General features: G+C 34.2%; 2 protein-coding genes and 1 pseudogene across 3 annotated transcripts; 2 read left to right on the top strand and 1 right to left on the bottom strand.

Moving 5' to 3' along the window:
- Positions 1–1,559: 1,559 nt before the first annotated feature.
- LOC114390472 lies at positions 1,560–4,528 on the bottom strand (annotated as a pseudogene).
- Positions 4,529–6,165: 1,637 nt separating this feature from the next.
- On the top strand, positions 6,166–10,597 carry LOC114390851 (probable E3 ubiquitin-protein ligase RHB1A). 2 transcript variants are annotated; one of them, XM_028351757.1, is made up of 5 exons: positions 6,166–6,310; positions 6,873–7,048; positions 9,028–9,400; positions 9,525–9,634; positions 9,854–10,597. In XM_028351757.1, exons 2-5 carry the CDS (start codon positions 6,878–6,880, stop codon positions 9,881–9,883), a joined length of 684 nt encoding a protein of 227 aa, XP_028207558.1. In that variant the 5' UTR covers positions 6,166–6,310; positions 6,873–6,877; the 3' UTR covers positions 9,884–10,597. The 2 variants fall into 2 exon arrangements, with proteins under 2 accessions (XP_028207558.1, XP_028207559.1); XM_028351758.1 differs by having other exon boundaries at positions 6,193–6,310; positions 6,870–7,048.
- Positions 10,598–14,347: 3,750 nt separating this feature from the next.
- Positions 14,348–17,129, top strand: LOC114390518 (G-type lectin S-receptor-like serine/threonine-protein kinase SD2-2). The gene has a single exon (XM_028351262.1). The coding sequence runs from the start codon at positions 14,402–14,404 to the stop codon at positions 16,907–16,909; it is 2,508 nt and encodes an 835-aa protein (XP_028207063.1). The 5' UTR covers positions 14,348–14,401; the 3' UTR covers positions 16,910–17,129.
- The last annotated feature ends 941 nt before the right edge of the window (positions 17,130–18,070 follow it).

The raw sequence follows: 18,070 nt of genomic DNA on the forward strand, positions 1-18,070 counted from the left end.
AAAGATATTTTTTATGATTGGTTAGAATTTATTAAAAATTATCAATTTTTTAGATTTTATTTCTCATTTAATATAAATTAAGAGAAATATTCATTAAATAAAATCTTAAGAAGAAAGACCAAAGATAATCCTGAGTGCATACAAATACTATAAATATTAAATAAAAATGGACCACTTTCAATAAATTTTAATTAATTATAAAAAAGTCCTTTGAGAAAGAAGATTAAAGAAGGTCCCTAATATTCATAAGCTTAATTTATTGTATCTTCAAACAATAAAATATTATCATAATGAAAAAAATATTATAATAATTAACAAATTATATTTGATGATAATTTATAATTAGATAATAGTATAGAAGTTTATCCTATTTTATGTTATGATTAATAGTAACAGTGTATACTGAGAGTGGTGCATTTGCTATTTTTATTTCTTCTCTTTAATAAACGCTGCAGTGCCCAGTGTCCAGTTGTAAAAAAGCTTTTAAGGCGGCGTTTCAACTGTCAACGCCAATTTTGGGATTATATGCTTTAATTATTACAAGCCCGTTGATTATTTATTACGACCGACATGATACGTAATTTAAGAAATTAAACTAATGTATTAGTCTCGGTACATTGAAAAGTACACCCATTGGCCACCCAGTAATTTCCTCACAATTGCTCAATTAAAATTAAAAGTGGACGCTTAACTCTGTGCCCTTTATTAAAATTTGCAAATCTTAATAGAGAAAAACATAAGCTAAAACTTTTGGTAGTGATAATATGAAGAAAAAAATCACTGTTATTAATCATAAATTTAACATAAAAAACCTATTATCATATAAAGGGAATTTGAACCTAAAGGGAATTTTTTCTTCCTTTTACTCAAGCGCCTTGTGTACCATCTTAAACATACATATGATTACTAATTTCATAGATCAAATTTCGCTCCTCTTTATGATTGATTGAAGCTGTGTTCAATTTGGAGGTGGTTAACGTTTAATTTTCTAGGTTGTTGGTTGATAATGTAGACATTCCAAGTTCAATCGTGTTGAAGCATTTTAAATTAGGCTTTGTTGGCTTGAAAAGTAAAAACGGCTGCTACCATTTTTCTTCCTTTGCGGGTGCTAATTAAGAAGTCAACAAAGTGAACAAACCATGTGTTTTTCAATACCAAATGTTGTAATTTTTGCCAAGCATAATCTTCTTCCGTGTGCTAGCTCACATTACAAGAAGAAGATAGATTTGAATAAACACCTCAGGTTAAGTTGAGTCAAATTAATTGCAGTTAGTTAATTTTTTGGCCAAACTCAGTCCTTTACGGGCCATGGATCAATGGGCCGGCCCACAAGTTTTTTTTTTAAAAAAAATGTTTAATCACATCAACAACATGTATCTTTAATTAGAAGTTAACTGACTGTTTTCTGCAGGCGAGAAGTTGATTATCATAGATCTCACAGATAACTCTTCTGCTAGGCACAATGATGTAGATTATCATGGTCTTAATTGTAGCTTAGAAAAATAATACCTGCAGTACAAATTTGACATTAGATGCAAAAAACTCTGGATATTGCTCTACTCATAACAAGAAATAACTATGGATGGAACGTTTGTTTAACATGTTAGTTCAAACATCAACATTGATATCCAAATTCTAAACCACCACTCAAGGTTTAGGTGCCCACCTTCGAAAGAAAGGTTACTTAGATGTTCTTTATGTACTTTAGTACCGTTCTCCAATCAGAATTATAGTTTCACTTCGGTAACATATGTTGGTCTTTAATGTAAATTTTTAATACACAGATTACCAAAGTAAAACTTTGAATTTTAATTGGAGAACAACACCAAAAACATGTAAAGAACTGCATTTAAATTTTGTTCAATTGGATAATCCATGCAAGTGCACACTATGTAGATCATAGACTGATGTATCCTTCACGAATTCATACCACTTTTTTCCTTCATTGGCCAGAGCAGCATTTTCAATGTAGCATACATTTATAAAGCTTTAAGGTGTGTCTTATCATTGGATACAAATGAATGAACTTGATTACTAATCTCTATCCAGCTGCAACCCGGGACTCTTGCATCACACTTGTTCCCCATCATTCTTCGAACTCCTTCCACATCATACCAATGTCTATGGGAAGCATAAATGTTAGACATGACCCCATAGTTTACATTCTTCTCTGGTTCTTTGATGAAGAGCTTTTCTGCAGCCCATTTAGCCATTCCTATATTTTCATGTAGATTGCAGGATCCAATAAATGCTCCTAATGTATTTGATTCAGCTTCCATTGGCATTAACCTCAAGAATTCAAAAGCCTCATTTATAAGACCTCGTCGTCCAAGAAGGTCAACAAGGCAGGTATACTGACCTGAATCAGGAACAATCTTATACACACTGGTCATCAAGTTAAAGTAGTGAAGTCCCTTAGTCACAAGGCCACAATGCGAACAAGCAGAGAGAACACCAAGAAAGGAAATTCGATCCGGAATTACTCCACAAGATAGCATCTTCCCAAACACTTCAATTGCTTCTTTGGCAAGACCATGGAATGCATATGCATTTATCAATGAAGTCCATGTAACAAGGTCAGGTTCTCTAGTTAATCTGAAGCATTTACATGCACTAGTGATACTACCACACTTGGAGTACGCACTAATCAAAGAGTTAGCAACAGATGAAAATTCTTGAAATGATGATTTAACTACAAAAACATGAGCTTCCATTGTTTCAGTAATGGCAGAAGCATAGCCCCATGAACTGATAATGCTGGAAATGGTCAGTTCATCGGGAAAAAACCCTTCGCGAAGCATCTCTCTGAGAAGCTTCATAACATCATTCCCTTCTCCACAATTCTCACACCCAACAATAATGGTGTTCCACGCCACAACATTTCGAATCACCATCCTATCAAATAGATTGCATGCATCAATTATATTTTCATTTTTCGCTTACATGTTGATCAATGCACTAGCCACTAAAACATCTGAATCAAATGACTGTCTTAGAATAATACTGTGAACCTGTTTTCCAAAATCATAATATTCCAAGGTATCACATATACTAAGCAGGCTGCTAAAAGTGAACTCTGTAGAAATATACATATACTGATCTAAACATGCAAATCAATTTAAATAACATATTTAGATCAAACAGCGGAAATTAAAAATATTATGAGCGTACCTCCAGCCATTGCAAATTAAACGGGAAGCGGCGCACACACGAACCTGAAAGACAATTTTGTTCTTCCAGACCCTTATTCACTCTGAATAGATGGTATTTTTCTGAATAGAGAAGTGAGTGTGGTGATACAAAACTGAGAGCACCCATCCTATTTATAGAGCATCCATCACAGAGCTCTCAACTTGTCAGAACGTGAGATATGAAGTTATCAGACGTGAGATAAATGATGGGTACGTGATTTGTTACTGAAGGTGGTTGCAAATATATTTGCAAAGATATGGGTTGAATGTGGATGGAAAATGCACCAGATTCAAAAATAACTAAATGTTCCAAAATAATAAAATAATAAAAAAAAAGGAACTTGGGACGTGAATGCAACTTGGAACGTGGGCTTCCAACAAACTCATCCCCATTTGCACCACCCAATCGCATCAAGTTGAACATGCCAAAAGCCTCTTCTGGTAACCAATTCAATGCATAGCAAGAAATCATCACATTCCACATAACCAAATCTGGACGTGGAACAACATGAAAAGCCCTTTTAGCATTCTCAACTAATCCACATTTTGCATATAAATCAACAAGAACACTTCCCACAAAACAATCCAAATCTAATCCGAATTTCACTGCAAAACAATGCAACTGGAAACCCATGGCAATATCATGAAACTTAACACAAACACCAATAAGACCATTAAAAGTTGTACCATCCGGAACCACTGTTTCCAACAACATCCTTTTAAAATAAGAAAAACACAGTTGTCGATTTGAGTAATTTTCAATTGCATTGCCACATCCAACAATACCGTGAATCAAAATATTCCATGACACCACATTTCTCAAAGGCAATTCCTCAAACAGTTTCTCCACATTTTCAGCTTCCATACACTTAAGATAAACACCCAAAATCTGATCTTGCAAGGACAGAACATGGCAAAATCCAAACTTTATCAAATGGGCATGTAGCTGTTTTCCTTCAGGGAGAAGGGCCCTTCTGGCAGAAACTTTGAGGGCATTGGCACAAAACAAATGAACAATGTGAGGGTCCCTGAAATGGGTTTCTTCAGGAACGGGCACTGAAGCTCTGATTATGCTCCATGAATGAGTGCATTGAGTGACAAATGAACAAGGGGTTAGAGGGAAAAGAAGCTGCTTTTTGAAATGGAATTTGCAGAGCATAAGATGAGATCATAAGAAGCTAAACACAGTTAACACTTAGAATTTTTCATGTTAGAGATTTGGCCAAAGGTTTAACGGTTGATGTTTCAAATGTGGAGTCTAGACTCAAACAACAATGAAGTTGTCTAAGAAACAAGATTTGGTCTTTCAGAGTTGTGATTACTGGTGAGATAAAATGCTTACAGTTAAGTTAACAACCGTTATTGAGATTTGATTTCTTTCCATTACATTGAATATTATTCTAGACTTGGTTGGAACAAAACATAGTGGAATGAATATGTTTATATTTCTGTTTCTTTTTCCCCTTTTATAACAATTATTAAGCTTTTTTTTTATTAATGTGATTGATTACATGAATAAACAAAGCTTAGTTCTATTATGTATTGTGTAATTATGTTCATAAATAAATCATTAACTTCTAAATAATTCCTTAATAAAAAAAAGTAACTAAAATTTTCTTAATAGTTTTACTTATAAGTAAGATTAATTTGCAATGTAATTATTGTCCAAATCGAGTTTCTATCGATCTTCTTTTTACGTGTTGAAATAACCTAAATTGAATTTCATTTTTATTGAAATTAAAATGAGTTTAATTTCTATGTATTAAGATTTGTGAGTGTAATAAAAAATTATTAATATAATTTTTAAGGTAATTATTATAATATGTAATTAACTTATTATACATTCTGGTAAAACAATATAGAAACTTCTTACAATATTAACTTCTTACTCTTAAAATATACAAATTATAAAGCTGAAATTTTATATTTATGATAAGAATATAATTTGGTTTTTAAACTATTTTATTTTATTAAAAATTAAATATTATTTTTTATATATATTATTTGACAGAGAATATGTTTAATATATTATAATTGTACCCAAAATAAAGGACATGAGTGTGAGAGGAGGCTAGTTTTCCTGACTTCCAGAAAAGAAAAGAAAAAGGGTAATTGAATCTAAATTTTCAGAGGCGGGCCAATTTTTATCCAACTGGTTGCCATCCCCATATATAATGCAAATAAAGACAGATGATAACTGATACGGAGAGAAAAATTATTGTAAGGTTTCAAAAATCTTGAATTGCTATAATTCATCAAACAATATAATGAATGCTTGAAATCTTTAGAATCCTAATAAATTCTTTGTTTGTTATATATACAGTGACTTGAACATTGTTTTATACTCTTTAATATCATTGTGTTGATAAGAATGTGGGTCTACACTCTACACTACACCGTTCCAACACGCTATTATAAAATTATCACTGTATGCAGGTGAATAACAATTGAACTCATAAAAATAATTATGAAAGGTAAGGAAAAAATTCATATCTCATTAGATGGTGAATTCAATTTTTATAACCTATGTAATTTAAAAATTATGCTTGATGAATAATTTATAAGTATATGAATATATAAATCTTGAAGTTTGTCATATTTTTACATTTTAAGTTATCTTCGTATGAAGAGAAATAAAATTTTAAAAAAAGATAAATGAATAATAAATTGATATGAGATTCATATTTTTACATTTTATTTTAATTCAAAAAATTTATTTTAATTTACTTTTTTTTGTCTGTACTGAACGAATTCTTAAACTTCTCTATCAAAAAAATATAAAAATAACTATTGAGTAAAAAATTATATTTATATTGAAATTGTATTATATATATTTATAATAAATCTGTTGATGAAGTAATTGAGTTGACTTTAGAGATGAAGTTAACACTCACAAATTCCAAAGCCAAAAAACGACAAAGTTCCTTATGACACCGAAACGAGTGGAGCGCGTAACACCGTGCACAACCCCACCAACACAATAACACAGTAACATCAAAAGTACTGTGTAACTACCAACCTTAACCTATGTACACATAATCGAACTTCTTAATTTCACAACCTCCCCTCCCTCTCTCCCTTTTCGTGGAACCCATTTCCCATTTTCCCCTTTCCAAAAGGTACTTTTTTTTACATTCCCTAAACAAAAAAAATTTAAAGAACTGTTTGTTTATGCCATCAATTTTGATTCAAATGGGTTTTGGGTACTCTTCTGGGCCATGGTGTTTGCTCTGTTTTGTTGTGTCTGGTGATGAATCTGACTTCGTTCTTTTGTTGCTGCTGCATTCTTGTTGACTGTGTGGATTGGTTTGTTGAATGGAAAGTTTGTTTTTTGTTGAACTTTGTATGCTAATTGTGTTGTAACATGTGATTGGGATGATCATGAATTAGGTTAATGTGATTGGGATGATCATGAATTAGGTTAAGGCATTTGTGACTTTTTTGTAACAGTACTATAATCTATCATGTGTAATAAAGACTGTATGCAATTTGTTGTGATGTTATTTATTTCTCAAGATGAAGAAGGGCTTGGCTGTTTTACAACTGTGTAATTGATTGTTTCACTTTGTGTTGTTTGCATGATTTTAAGTTGTCATTGATTTTATGGCCCTATGGGATATATAAGTTTGTTTCTAATGTGAAACATATTTGTATGTACTCTTCTTTGATTTGTTGTAGCAGAATGAATGCATAAAGTTTGGTGGCGACTGATCCTTTTTCGATCCCACATAACCAAAGAGAATGACAATATCACTGGTAGGTTTGATTATTTAACAGAAAAGGACTGCTGGAAAATGGGAGGTTGCTGTTGTTCTGCCAGGAAACCTCACCTGCATGGAACACCAGTGTATTACTATGTTAGTAGTTTTCTGTCCTCTCTTACTTGATTTGTAGCATATATGGTTGCTTATAAATTATAAGCATGAATGTAATAACCTTGCTATTAGTTCTTGCTATGAAGCCCTTAACCATTCTGAATAAAATAGATTAATTAATGATGGGAAATAGTGCGTGTAGTGTATTGATTCTAAGTGGTACTTCAGTACTTCTCAGTTCATCTATATTGTATTCTCCTTTAGTTCTTTTCCTTCTGCTAATAAATGAGCCCCCTTGTGACTTCAGACAACAACCAAAACAGGTAAAAAAAAAGGTACTTACTGTTTCTGACAAACCAAAGAGAAATACTGAAAGAGCTCCAAACCCAGTATAATTTCTTCTCTTACTGTTTTTGTTAGTAAGTTTCATCCATAGGAACTTACATATTTTTTTGTTGTACCAATTGCAAAAGACTCGGATGGGTCCCTGCATCAAATCAAATAATAACAAGCAGGTCGGCCAAGAATACTCTCACTTGTTCCCCATCTTTCATGCAAATATATACTAAGTTACTTACAAATAATCAAAACAGTTGCTATCAGTCACTCCATTAAACATGCTTACTAACTCCCGGAAAAAAAAAAAGTTGGTCCATTAAAATATGTGGTAGATTTAATTATAAATAATATTGAATATTGAAGGTTCATTAAGTACCAGATTTCATCTAGTAAGTTGTCCTCTTCAATAAAAACATTTAGGAATCTATTTACGTAATAAGTCAAGGGAAATCAAAGATAATATAATAGTTCAAGTTCAATCAAATGAATCTGTTACTACTCCAGTCCTCCTGCAATCTTAGTTTTTACTTCCAAACAGCTTCACCGCTCTATGCTTGTTATCACTGTCATATGAAGGGAAAATCAAACTATTTCATTGTCAACTTGCTGTTAAAATGCCTCAAAATGGCTGCTATTGGTGATCACCCATGTCAACCACATGTGACCTCTGCAATATTTTATTTGCAAAAATCACTATTTTCATGTTACATTAAGTCTCATATAATGGGTGTGATTATGACTAATTTTCTTAAATGCAGGCATGCATCAAAGTTGCTGCCAGATAATATATAGACTTTGCACCTGTTCTATTTTTATTTCCTCTTTTTTAATTTTCTCATAGATCAGTGAAGTGACAATCAGTAGTTAAATTTGACTAAATAGATGCTTACTCAAGACTGGGAAGCATATAGAAGGATAATCCTTGGTGTTGTGTTGTCACTTAATTGAAAGATCAAAAAGTTTCCTTAGCAGCCATTGCTTGAAGGGATGACGGTGATGGAAGAAACTTGAGCAATGAACAATGTTATGGAATTGACAGAAATTTAGTTCATCATTCGCTCATGTTTGAAATGAATTTTGGAAAGCTGCACCTTGAAAGGTGGGGGAAGTTGTGATAGGATGCAAATTAATGAAAGATTAGTAAAGATCCATATCTTTTCTCCCTTTTTATTATTTAAATGAGTCCTGTTTCAATATTTCTTTTAATTTCTTACAAAGATTAATGGCAAGAAAGTGAAATAAAATCCACAGCTGCCTTCATATTGATAATTTCTAGGATTGGACTTGGCTATTGGTAATGGTATGTTGAGAAGAATGAGTATGAACAAGCAACTTCATTGTTATTTTGCAATTCGCAAAGAATTCTTAGGAGCTTAAACAAAAGTGTTCTACATGGACTCAATGCAATTTTTAACTCTTTCCATAGTATCCGTGGCTTCTTCTCTCTATAACCTTAAGTAAGAGAAATTCTGCAGCATTTCCCCATGTATGAATGGTTCCGTGGGAGATGTCAGATGTAAAGGTGGCTGAGTTTTAGTTTAACTTGATTGTTCTCATTGTTCTCTTTGAAATCAAGTTCTTCATGAAATGATGAAAAATAATATGCTTCCTTGTCAAGTGTTTTTGACGATGGCATAACATAATAACATATGATACGATATCTAAAATACTCCTGTTTTCAGTGCCCACCAACTTTAGAAGAGCGTGAGTCTTTAACATCTAATGATGGTAGGGCTATGTCCCTCACTACTGGATTGCTGGTAAGCTTGAACCTGGAAACTTCCACACCTGATACATACCAGTCCCCTCCCGCACCTCCACCTTATGATATGGTCCTGGGAGGTCCAGCATCAACAGATTCTGAATCAGGCAGAGTAACAGTTAGTGGTAGTAGCTTTGAAACATTAATTACATGCGATGATCTTGAAGAATCTGACTGTAAAGCTAAAGCTAATTCAGCACCTATATCTCCAAGCAAGGCTGAATTGTCAAAATCTAAAGAATTTCATGCATTAGTAACAGAAGAAGAGGACGGCTGTCCAATTTGTCTTGATGGTCCGTAGAAATTATCTTTTAAAGTCAGATTTTCCATGTTTCAGTTGAGGGATCAGGACCAATAAGTTCTGACTATCTCTGGAAACTGTCCTTTGATATTTTTCTTTTAAAATTTTTAATGCAGAATATGATGTTGAGAATCCTAAAACTCTGACAAAATGTGAACACCACTTTCACCTGTCTTGCATTCTTGAGTGGATGGAAAGAAGTGATTCCTGTCCTATATGCAATCAGGTTTGGCTTTCTTCATCAATTCCTTCTTAACTATATATAATGAAAAGAGGGTGGTTTACTTTTATGCATTTTGTTTTAATGAACTCCACCAGTTCCTACTAATTAATGTGTATTATTGGTTATTGTTGACAATAAGAATACCATCTTTCTTAGCATTTTTATCTTGTTTACCAATTATGCTGAGCTGTTGTGAAATACTTTTTCCTTCTGATGTTACAGGAGATGATATTTGACCAGACATTGAACTAGTTCTGTTGTTTAAAAAAGAAGAGCTTGCTAAATGCGTGAAAGATAGATGAAAACTAATTGTTTGATAGCTGGTTTGAAGATAGTACAAATTCATTTTCAATTCCTAGAGCATTTAAAAGCTCTTGTTTTAATGGACCCATTCATTGTGTGTACAATATGTGAGAAGAAGAATGAGAAGGTTTTGACAGAATGCTACACCACATTACATGTCTCTGAGTGCAATTTCTCATGTCAGAACTCACCTATTATCAAAGTGAAAGAGTGAAGCTTTTCTCAAGAAGAAACTCATGTTCCCAGAATGGCTTCCCCTCCTTCCCCACCCCCATGTCGCTTTGCTGCTCTCTCTCCATTTTCTTGTACAAATTTCTCAATATTTATTTGTTTTTCTATGTTATTTTCTGAGAGGAAAAAAAAATGCATACTGGTCTTGTAAATCAAGTCTGCTTTACATTTTGCCACATTTTCAATGTATATATCGTGGTGGATGTTGTTGGGGATCCCTTCTTTTGTTGTATACACTGGACCCCTTTGTTTTAAATTGAAATCTCTTCTGCTTGGTGGCAAAAAGGGGTTATTGTGAACATTGTTAATCAGTGTAGATTCTGCTGGTTTTGCTGTTTGACAGTGATCTCAAAATTTGTTGTTTTCCTATGGTGGAAGTTGGATGCTGTAGAAGAGTAAGCAAGAGCTATTACACATTCTACTATTCAGGTTTATTCCAGTTGTCTTTCTGTGCACATGTGTATGGATAGTATTCTGGTTTTTCCAGTTGTCTTTCTGTGCACATGTGTATGGATAGTTTGGCTTAGTGTAAAGTTTAAACTCCAAAAACTGCACGTGAGTGAGTGAATTAAACAAATAGCACAATAAGTTCAACATGTCAATGGTACCATTAATGCCTCCCTACCCTAATTTCCCTACTCAAATGTTGATTGTATCAAATCAAAGTCATACAACATTTCCATTTAAACCCCCCCCCCCCCCCCCCCCTAAATTCCTTGTCATGGATTGATTATTGATAGAGACCTCTTTCCCTTGTTTAGTACTGTGAACTTCCCTACTCTGCCTACCTTTATTGACTATTGTAACATATGATAAAAGAAAACTGTTCTAAACAGAAGTGTAACGGATGATGGCAGTACTGGATGATCCATCATTGAAGTAATAAATGTTATGGTGTGTTTGATTGTGTTTTTTATTTTTGAGTTTTAAGAAATTATTTATAAAATAATTTTCAAAAAAAACAATTTAGAGTAGGAGTGGGTGAAGATGAGAAACAGTGCAAAAAAGAATGAGTAATACAAAACTAACATTAGGAAACTAAAAATGGTTTAATATGTTTGACTTGTAACATAACATATTTTTCACTTTAGTTCTTATAAAATCTTACGAGTACTTCTTAATTCCTATATTTTTCTTTGTTAGCAATATAGTTCTTGTGGTTAAATCGATTTTTTTTATAAAAAAAGTATTTATCTTTATTAAAATTATTATTTAATAGGATTAAAGTCTTGAAAGTGCTCACAAAAATTTTCACATCCGCAACCCAAGTTAATAACGAGAACTGTATTGTTAACAGATGAAAATACAGGGACTAAAAGGCCTTGTAAAATTTTATAGGGACTAAAATGAAGAGATATTATTTTACATGAATTAAAAAACATATTAAACCAAAGGTAAAATTACTTAGAAATGTATTTTTTTATGTTAGAAACTGAAAAAAAAAACTTTAAGAAAGTTCTCTTATTAAAAACAAAAAAGTAATTTTTAGAAATAGGAATCGAGGACACCTTAGTAGTTGCTGGAATTATAAACTCTAATCCACATAGGAGTCGCAAATCTTGACAACCATGGGGTATAATAACTTGTTTTGATTGGCTAGGAAAATAAAAGAAAAGACAAAAAAGTAGAGATTGTCAAAAATAAACCTCATGATGATGTTTTGATCATAAAATATTAAAACCTCATGATGACGTTTTGATCATAAAACTTTAATTGATTGATAAGCATGCCGAATAACAGCAATTTTTCTTCTTGGCTTTCTTCTTTAATGACCATATATATTATCATTAAAACCATTTTTCCAAAATAATGTGGGGCAAAACTTTGAAAAAAATAAAATGACGAGTGAAATTCAAAGTCGTAATCAAACCCTTCAACTGTTAGCGAAGCTAGAATTAGCAGCCATAAAACAACTTTCAATGAATTTGTAGCAACTATGGGAAAACAAACAAATTTTACATACATAAGTCAAACCCTGAATTGATTGACTTCCCTACAAAAAATACATATAATTGTACTAACAATCTCTGAGTGGACCTCCTTGGAGTGGTTGGTTGAGTTGGACTTTGGTGGCAATAACTTACACCTAGTGAAAATTGCAAATAAAATTATTTTTTTAAAATAATATAACTAATTTTTATACTCAATACTTTTAAATGCATTGAAAAGTTAAAATAGAATTACATATTCCAATTAAATTAAAATATTATTCATAATTTAATGTATATAACTTTATTATTTAAAAAAACAGTATATAATTATATATCTACCTTTTGGTACATAAAATATATAATTAATTACAATGTTTTATTGCAAATATTTTGTTTAAAAAGTATTAAATTTTACGTTAACTTAAAATTATAAAAAAAAAGTATTTATGAACAATTTTTATTGACATAGAAACTATTATACGGTAAAAACAAAAATATAAGAAATACTCAAATTTTAAACAGTTCAAATATATAAAAAAAATATAAATTAAATTGAGTTAATGCATAAAATTCTAATTCGAATAAAAAATAACATATGGTAAATTGAAAATTTACACAATAGTACAAATGTACAATGCAATCTTTTACAATACATGGGAATATTCCATATTTGAAAAGCTCCAGAAGCTACAGGCCACTTTGTGTTTGTGCGGTTCATCAGGCTCAAACTCTAACATATTAACTATATAATTTTTTTCATTATATTCATGATATTAGTGTGAAATATTTATTTTTTTAATTATATTTTTTTATTTAAACTCAAATATAAGATTTTATTTAAATCTAATATCAATCAAACTAATAATTTATTAATACTCTACAATGAAATTAACTTTTTTTAAAGAAGTTAAAAGAGATAACTTTGGTGGAAATCACCAAAGCTCCAGAGAAGCACACAACAATAAATGAAGAAAGGTTGCAGATTAGGAAAAAAAATTCTTATCATGTTGCGAAATTTTATTTGTCAATATTCTTTTATTAATATCTATTGAGAATTTTGTTGATCACTTTAATGATGTCTTTGTCTTTAGCTACAAAATTAAAATATAAAACTTACTTAAAAAATTAAAGTTTAATTTTGCTTAAATTAACATAATATAAATAGAAAAATAGATATATGACATGACTAGACGGTGTATTACACTAATTAATTAGTATAAGTTTCGGCTAGTTATTTTGGCGTTCAATTTATTTTAATAATTTCTGAAAAATAGTTTTAAATAAGAAAAAAATTATACACTGATAATATAAAAAATTTATATCATCAATCCGTCATAAATTTATATCTTTGGGTTTAACATGCTTGTCAATTCTTTCACTTGTTTCTTTCCCATATTTTAATGGTCCCCTTTCCCTCTGCGTGCTATTATTTTATCCTTTTTTTACTTATAAATAAAAAACTAGATATTTCATTTCATAAAAAGAAGTGTTATTTTTTTCCTCAAAAAGCCTTATTTTAATTATTTTTTCCATTCCTACGTTGAAAATAGATAACTTGATGAGTGGACTTCAGAGCATTTGTCTGCCACCACCGTTTCACTCCAATTTGTCTTCTTCCCAAATCACCCTCTTCTCTGCATTTTCCTTCACCCCTTGCCTTTTTATTTCTTTGTTTTTTTATTTTTTAAGTTTTATTCCAATAAGGTTTATGTTATAATTTTCATGCATTGTCGGATTCAGCTTTTCAAATGGCAAAATATCATTATTTAAACCAAACATTCACGTATACGCGACTCTCTTTAATTTAACATATTAATTTTGAACTCTCTGAAATGTTAATTATTCTGAAACATTACGTAATAAATATTGCTCAATGATGAAGTTTGGCGCAATTGACAATTAATTAAATCCTTTAAATTTTCTGATTATGGTTTACCTTTTTATCGTGAATTTGAAAAAGATATTTAAAAATAAAATTCACATTTATAATCTTTATATCAAAAGAGAATTAATCTTTCCACTTTTAAGTTATAGAAAATATCCTTATTAAAAAAAAAATAAGAAAGCATCATCATATATTAAATATCAAGTTACTAAAAATAACTAAACAATCCGAATCAGCTAGTGTGTCTAAAAAGTATTGGTTATCAAGAAACAGCTAAATTGTTAATGAAGATTTATTAGTTGCCCCATAAAAGGAGACTTTAATTTAATCTTCCTATTAATCATGATTATCTCAATGCATGGCATTATGACATTATGGGCCTTAAGACATGCAATTCCATTTCCTCCATAAAACAAAACAATGTCCTTGTCTCTTTTCTTCCTTCTCATTCTCATTTTCTCTTCTTCCACTTCCTCAAGCACCACCATAATCCTCCAAGGCAATACCACTCTCAAGAGCCCCAACAACACCTTCCAATTGGGCCTCTTCTCCTTCTCCTTTTCCTTCTACCTCGCCATCCGCCACACCTCCCTCCCCTTCCCCAACACCACCTGGGTCGCCAACCGCCTCCACCCTTCCCCAACCCAAACCGGTTCAATCCTCCACTTAACCCAAACCGGTTCATTGATCCTAACCCACTCCAACACCACTCTCTGGAGCACCGCCCCCACCTTCAACACCTCATCAAACCTCTCCCTCAAGCTTCTCGACTCCGGTAACCTAATCCTCTCTGCCCCCAACGGCCTCGTTCTATGGCAGAGCTTCGATTCCCCCACCGACACGTGGCTCCCCGGCATGAATCTAACTCGCTTCAACTCTCTAACCTCCTGGCGAACCCAAACCGACCCGACTCCAGGACTCTACTCTCTGCGGCTAAAGCCACCGTTCTTTGGCGAATTCGAGCTCGTCTTTAACGACACCGTTTCTTACTGGTCCACCGGAAACTGGACCGACGGAAAATTCCTCAACATCCCCGAAATGTCCATCCCTTACTTATACAGCTTCCACTTTCTCTCCCCTTTCTCCCCCGCCGCGGAGTTTGGATTCTCCGAACGCGCGTCGGAGACCGGAACCCAACCTCCGACGATGTTCCGTGTGGAGCCGTTCGGACAAATCCGGCAGTACACGTGGAACAACCAAGCAGGCTCCTGGAAAATGTTTTGGTCCATGCCCGAACCCGTTTGCCAGGTTCGCGGACTCTGCGGAAGGTTCGGAGTTTGCATTGGAGAAACTTCGAAGCTGTGTGAGTGTGTCAGTGGGTTTGAGCCTCTGGATGGTGATGGGTGGGGTTCTGGTGATTATTCGAAAGGGTGTTACCGTGGGGACGCGGGGTCTGATGGGAGTGATGGGTTTCGAGATCTGGGGGATGTGAGGTTTGGGTTTGGGAATGTGAGTTTGATCAAGGGGAAATCTAGAAGCTTTTGTGAGGGGGAGTGTTTGAGGGATTGTGGGTGTGTTGGGTTGAGTTTTGACGAAGGGAGTGGGGTGTGTAGGAATTTTTATGGGTTGCTTTCGGATTTTCAGAATTTGACTGGTGGTGGTGAAAGTGGGGGTTTTTATGTTAGGGTTCCAAAGGGGGGATCTGGTGGGAGGAAGAAGGTGTTTGATAGGAAGGTTTTGAGTGGGGTTGTGATTGGAGTTGTTGTGGTTTTGGGGGTGGTGGTGATGGCTTTGTTGGTGATGGTGAAGAAGAAGAGGGGTGGTGGAAGAAAGGGGTTGGAGGAGGAGGAGGAAGATGGGTTTGTGCCTGTGTTGAATTTGAAGGTGTTTTCTTACAAGGAGCTTCAGTTGGCGACGCGCGGGTTTTCGGAGAAGGTTGGGCATGGAGGGTTTGGGACTGTGTTTCAAGGGGAGTTGAGTGATGCTTCGGTTGTGGCGGTGAAGAGGTTGGAGAGGCCGGGGGGTGGGGAGAAGGAGTTCAGGGCTGAGGTGTCCACAATTGGGAACATTCAGCATGTGAATCTTGTGAGGCTGAGAGGGTTTTGCTCTGAGAATTCTCATAGGCTTTTGGTTTATGAGTATATGCAGAACGGTGCCCTTAATGTTTATTTGAGAAAGGAAGGGCCTTGTTTGAGTTGGGATGTTAGGTTTAGGGTTGCTGTTGGGACTGCTAAGGGGATTGCTTATTTACATGAGGAGTGTAGGTGTTGCATCATACATTGTGATATCAAGCCCGAGAACATTCTTTTGGATGGGGATTTCACTGCCAAGGTTTCGGATTTCGGGCTGGCAAAGCTCATCGGGAGAGACTTCAGCAGGGTGTTGGTGACCATGAGGGGGACGTGGGGGTATGTTGCGCCAGAGTGGATTTCCGGAGTGGCGATTACCACCAAGGCGGATGTTTACAGCTATGGAATGACGTTGCTGGAGCTAATTGGCGGTCGGAGGAATGTGGAGGCGCCTCTGTCTGCTGGAGGAGGAGGAGGTGGTGGAGAGAGTGGTGATGAGATGGGAGGGAAGTGGTTCTTCCCGCCATGGGCCGCGCAGAGGATAATCGAGGGGAATGTGAGTGATGTGATGGATAAGAGGCTTGGGAATGCGTATAACATTGAGGAGGCTAGGAGGGTTGCTTTGGTTGCAGTTTGGTGCATTCAAGATGATGAGGCAATGAGACCTACAATGGGTATGGTGGTGAAGATGTTGGAAGGGTTGGTGGAGGTGAGTGTTCCTCCACCACCCAAGTTGCTTCAAGCGCTGGTTACTGGGGATTCCTTTCATGGGGTGAAGGCTGATTCAGGCAATGGTGCGTCGTCTACTGGTGGAAGCTTATCTGATGGCGACTTGGAAGTGTCAACTGCTGATTCTGAATCATATACAGGGAATGTTTTTTCTCCTTTGGATGTGAATGTCAATGTTAGTGTTCGATAACAAAGTTCTGGGATTATCCAGATTATAGAGATGTAACTTAGTAAGCACCCCTTCTCTCCCCTTTTTTTTCTCTCCAAGGAGAGGATGGGGAAAAACAAGTAACATTTGATGTGGATGTAAATTAGTTGCCTTCAGGATGTTGGAACTTGGAAGAGTGGTTTACTGAGCTTCTTAATTCAAATATTCTTCTTCCAAATGAATGAAATATTAACTTTATATATACGTGTGTGTTTAACATGTTTATTTTTAACTTGTAATGTAATTACGACAAAAGCAATGACAATGATTCAATTTTGATCCCACCTCACTGATAAGAGTAAAAGAAATATTTGAACAAAAAATTGAAGTGGTTTTGTTAAAAAATCGTTTTGCATTGTAAAATTGTCCAAATCTATTAGCTGCTTTACTACCCCAGTTGCGTGCTACAGCAGTGGATTTTGCAATAAAATAAGCTTGACTTGTTACAAGCTGTGTAATATAAGTTGCAAGTTATGTGGTATTGGAATCGGTAACAACTAATATGGTTTCTCAGAATCAACTATACAAAGAACAGCGTCCATCATCCTGTTTTATCATTTACAGCGCCTTGAATTGTCATCATGTTAGGTCTGAATTATCAAATGCATGTTGTTTTTGCGATTGATTATATTATTAATCAATAATCACTAGCCAATTTGTGGCATCCCAGTTGGTGTCTGAAAATGTTCCCATAATTAGAAACTCAACGCATAAGCATTTTTTTCTTTTTTGGCAAACTATCTCTCTAATTATCCAGCACTTTGGTATTTGTTTTCGTGGGTGCTGCCTTTTTGGTTGTCATTGGTCATTGGTGTTATTCCTTTATTAAAAATAACTTCAATTTCTTATAATATTTTGTGATTTAATAGCTTTTCACTCACTGCCGGACAGCTATTTGCTTTGAATGTATTACATTTTGACATTCTAGAAGAATTAGACCAGAAAGGTCAAGTACTATTTTGTATTGGATTTGTTTTTTCCACGCTTCCTTTTATAGTTAACAAGAAAATTTACCTGAGAAGAACCATGCACCCTCCTTTTCATGCCATAGCAAAATCACAGCAAGCACGTTTGCTGTTAAAGATGGGAAAGAAAAATGCAATTCTAGCTTAGATGTGGAATACTAGTTATTGCTGACTGAAG

Source organism: Glycine soja, chromosome 16, assembly GCF_004193775.1.
Source record: "Glycine soja cultivar W05 chromosome 16, ASM419377v2, whole genome shotgun sequence".
Classification (NCBI taxonomy): Eukaryota; Viridiplantae; Streptophyta; class Magnoliopsida; order Fabales; family Fabaceae; genus Glycine; species Glycine soja.